The following is a 4,126-nucleotide window of genomic DNA, read 5'->3' as shown; positions in this document are numbered from 1 at the left end:
CCGGTTCGATTCCCACATGGGCCAGTGACATTGTGCCTGAGCTGAGCTGTCGCTAAGCTGCCAACAGGTGGCAAGATGGCTCAGCTGGTGTAACAAAATTGCCTGTTCAATGGTGGGCTACGCCCACTCGCAACTAAAGATTGAACTTGGCACCTTGAGCTGAGCTGCCGCCTGGATGACTCAGTGGATAGAGCGTGTGCTCTTAACAACGAGGCTGCTGGTTTGACGCCCACATGGGACGGTGGCTACACCGACTTTCAACTAAAGATTGAACACAGTGCCTTGAGCTTAGAGGCCACAAGCTGCCGATGGGCAGCCAGATGGCGACTGGTACCCTCCACAACAAAGACTGAAGAACAACAGCTTGGCTGGTCCCCTTCCCCAATTCCCCAATAAAATCTTTATATAAAAAAAAATTCACCTTCTGGATAGTGGAGTGAATTAAGTGGATTAACATATATGTGTTAGCTAACAAAGGCCAGCATTGAGGGACTCAATAAGTAGCTACTAAATCGAAGAGCAGTTTACACATAGAAATAGGTGATTACACTATGAACAAAAACCACTGTGAGGAATGGTTTGCTTCCTTCTGGGAAAGCAGAAATGAGGAAGAAGAACAAGGTTGTAACTAAATTTGAAGTTTTCCGGTAAACTGTGAAACTCAAATTTCATCTCCAAGAGAGCAGATATTTCTAAGACTATTTTAGGGATCCTAACTGATCCTGTTCCTTGAGCCCTAAAGTAAGTCTTACATGTACTTACTTTTTGTTTTCTTAGTATAATTCTAAGCTTCTTGACACTAGATTTTTTTTGTACCTTTCTTTGTTTCAATGTAATACCTTCCTTAGCTTGTCCCTACACATATTCAGATATCACTGAATATGTAACACATAGATTTCTGAATTAACATTACCATTCTTCCAATAGCTCAAATGATTGGTGGTATTGTCAGTCACTGATCAATAAATTAGCTTATACTTTCCTCTAGACACTCAAAACTCAATTTTTTAGTAATTTCATCACTGTTCCTATTGACAATAGTTAAAGCCCCAAAATTGGAGCAAAAAGACCAGGTTTGATTTTGGAGTTAATCAGTTATCAAAGGTGAACCGCTCTGAGCCTTGGTTTCCTCAACTGCCCACCTCACGGGGTTGCTCAGAAGGACAAATGAAAAAAATGTAACAGGATCTTTAAACTACAGCATAAAAGGTCTTTATGATATCCTCTCCATTTCCTTGAGAAGCTTTCACTCTGCCCTGTGTCCCTTCTGGGCTTCCTGGTCATGACTCCTTTCTCCTTCTGCCAATGGCACTACCAACATCACCATTTCCCTTTACTTGCCATTACATTTTGTTTTCTTTAAATAGATATTCCCTCTTCTGTTCATTTCATAAAAGGTATCACCTTGAGTAGACTGTCAAATTCGTCTGAGAGTTCCTGAGGGATGTACGGAAGGTTTCCCTCACGGATATGATGCCATCTGGCCCCATTGCTGGGCAATGACTCTGCACCGGCCGCCATTGCAATTGTTAATCCCAAGGCGAATATGTCTGCTTTGGGGAGATGCCGGTAATCCTTCAGAACAGAAGACAGGAAGGCCNCTTAATGATCTTGTCTTTATTTAAAATTATGGTATTTTATTCAACATGGATTTTTAAATTATAATATTTAAAAAGATTGCATTAAAGTATCATTAATCTTGATGGCTTAGTTTTCTGGCACTTCTTAAATTTTGCCTCATTCACCCTAATCCTGGTCCTGGTAACAAAGAGGGGTACGGAGCCCCACAGATTGCAGGATACAGGCCAGAGGGACCTCCCCTGCCTTCTCTGTTTCCTGGTCCTGGCACTGTCCAGCTTCTAGAAAAGGAAGGTGCCCTCCAGATCATTCTAACATGCAAATTTCCCAGGACCCTACTTAAAACCATTCAGTGGCCCATTCTTGCCCTTAAAGAGAAAAATCTGAACTGTTTAACATGGTTTCCAAGACACACCTATCACACTCCTAAAAATCTGACTTACTAGTTGGTGTTGCTGACATAAGAAACGTCCAAACCTGTAGAGAATTCTTATGAGTTTACTGAGCCAAATTGACGACATATACCAGGGAGCAAGATCTCAAATGCTCTGGAGAGTGGCAGTTTTGCAGCTTATTTATATATTAGAATCAAAGGAGGCGAGGTACCGAAGGTGCGTGAAATCCATTGGTGGTAGATGAAGGCTGTGGGAAGAAGCAGAGCAGGGGTGGAATCTCTAGGGTTGGATAAAAGGCCAAATGAAGAAACATACTTCTTTTACATTGGTGGGTGCAGGATAGTTAATAACATTTACAGCACTTAGAGATGGTATGGGGACAACAAGATAACAATGAAGGGTTCTGTGGTCTTGTGCTCTGGTGCTGGAGGTTGTGCCTTTGAGGAAAAGGAAATTACTGACATTTCAAATGTATGTGATCCCAGATGCATGAGAACAGTGGACAGGGCTAACTTAACAGAAAGACTGAACTTTGCTAAGGAAGCCGTAGATCTGGGGTGTGGCTACCAGTTATGACCTGCCCAGTTAGGAATTTGTGGTCAGACCATCCTATGTGGTTACTTTTGGTCACTGAGCATGTCAGGCCTGCCATGTGGCCCCCCTGAGCTTGTCAGGTTTATTGCATAGCCCCTTTTTCATTCACAGAATATTTCTAGATGCTTATCTCCGTGTTACTTCCACCTTCGCCATGTTTAGTTCCTGAAATGCCATTGTTAACCAGTAAAGATTTAAGGTTGTAAAACAAATGAAAAGTTTATTGGGGTGTACATGGGCCCCACTTCCTTAATAGCCTCCTGACTCTATTTTAAGTGACTCCCTTAGCAACGTTTATTCCATTTTATTTCTTTCCATTGTCACAGTGTTATAATGGAGCACTGCCTTTGGACCTTGCACAGGTATCAATCATCCCACACTCTATCCAGTATGTTATTACTGCCAGTGCCCTTCGATGATTTGCTATTTAAAAATCCTGCTTTCACGTGAGCTGTTGAGTCTAGTGAAAAACTGAATTCATCCTTTCCTTCAAAGACAATTTCCTCCATCTAAGATCTTTGTTTGTTTTAATGGTACCAGGTTCTCCCAGACTTGAACTTTGGAATCGTCTTTAAAACTTCTCCCTGATCACCTATCTCTATTCATCCATAGCCAATCATTTGGCCTTAAAATTCTTTATTATGCCACACTAATCTCTCCCTCTTTCTTTGTATTCACAAATAATACTTTGGGGTGAGGAGTACAGAAAAGGTTTGGGGTTTTTTTGAAAAAAGCAAACAGCACTGTGTAAACTGAAAGTAGACACACCTTGCAAATTCAAAATAGACCCAGTTTCTCTCACACTCAACAGTGTCTACACAGCTACCTACTCTTTTGGTGACTTCCTGCTACCATGGAGCCCAGCAGAGAGGGCGAGAAACCAATAGTGTGACACCAGGTGTATTCAGGTGCTTTGAGGAACATAGTAGAGAAGGGGTTATAGATGCTAACAGTAGTTGTCAATGCCTGAGAAGACAAGTATAACCAAAGAAGTCTGGTCTATACATTGCATACTCTTAATATACCTGTTCATAAATCACAAATTGTACTGCAAGGGATATGGCTAAAGTTGGAGAGGCAAGAGATAAATTAATTCCATTTTAAAACTTTGAATAAAGATTAGTTTTTAAAAATGGCAATGGGCACTCCATGGAGCACTATACCCCCACTTAACTGCATGGAAAGAATTGCTAGTACAAGACAGAAGAAAAAATGGCATGGTGGTTTATTCAATTAAAAAAGAAAAAAAATCTTAAAAGTTAAGGGAAAGAAGAAAATAAGGCAGCAAAAAAGCCTGCAAACCATTAACAGGCTACTCTCATTAGTATGACACAAGTAGAAGTTATCAAATGCCTTTATGACCAACATTATTTTATATCATAGCCTGGCCAATATTTGCTCTTGGGCCTGTGACACTCGGCCTTGAAGCCAAGACTTGTTAGTGCTAGCCTACCTAATTCTCTCACCTATCTATCATGAAATGGCTTCCAACATAAATTTCTCATTCTTAGTTATATAGTACAAAGAAGAGTGTTTTACTCATATTTGGCTTTGGACAA

The 4,126-nt window shown here is 40.8% G+C and overlaps 1 protein-coding gene across 1 annotated transcript in view; it reads right to left on the bottom strand.

Annotated features, from left to right (window-relative positions):
• Positions 1-4,126, bottom strand: part of WEE2 (WEE2 oocyte meiosis inhibiting kinase) — a 32,449-nt gene that overhangs the window by 3,877 nt on the left and 24,446 nt on the right. The window contains exons 7-8 of the mRNA XM_019666762.1: positions 1,405-1,601; positions 1,143-1,195 (exon numbers count right to left, since the gene is read on the bottom strand). Coding sequence (XP_019522307.1) covers positions 1,143-1,195; positions 1,405-1,601 — 250 coding nt within the window. The remainder of the gene's footprint in view (positions 1-1,142; positions 1,196-1,404; positions 1,602-4,126) is intronic.

Source organism: Hipposideros armiger, unplaced genomic scaffold (assembly GCF_001890085.2).
Source record: "Hipposideros armiger isolate ML-2016 unplaced genomic scaffold, ASM189008v1 scaffold_478, whole genome shotgun sequence".
Taxonomy (NCBI): Eukaryota; Metazoa; Chordata; class Mammalia; order Chiroptera; family Hipposideridae; genus Hipposideros; species Hipposideros armiger.
Note: the sequence above shows the minus strand (reverse complement) of the source record. Positions and strands in the feature narration are given on the sequence as shown.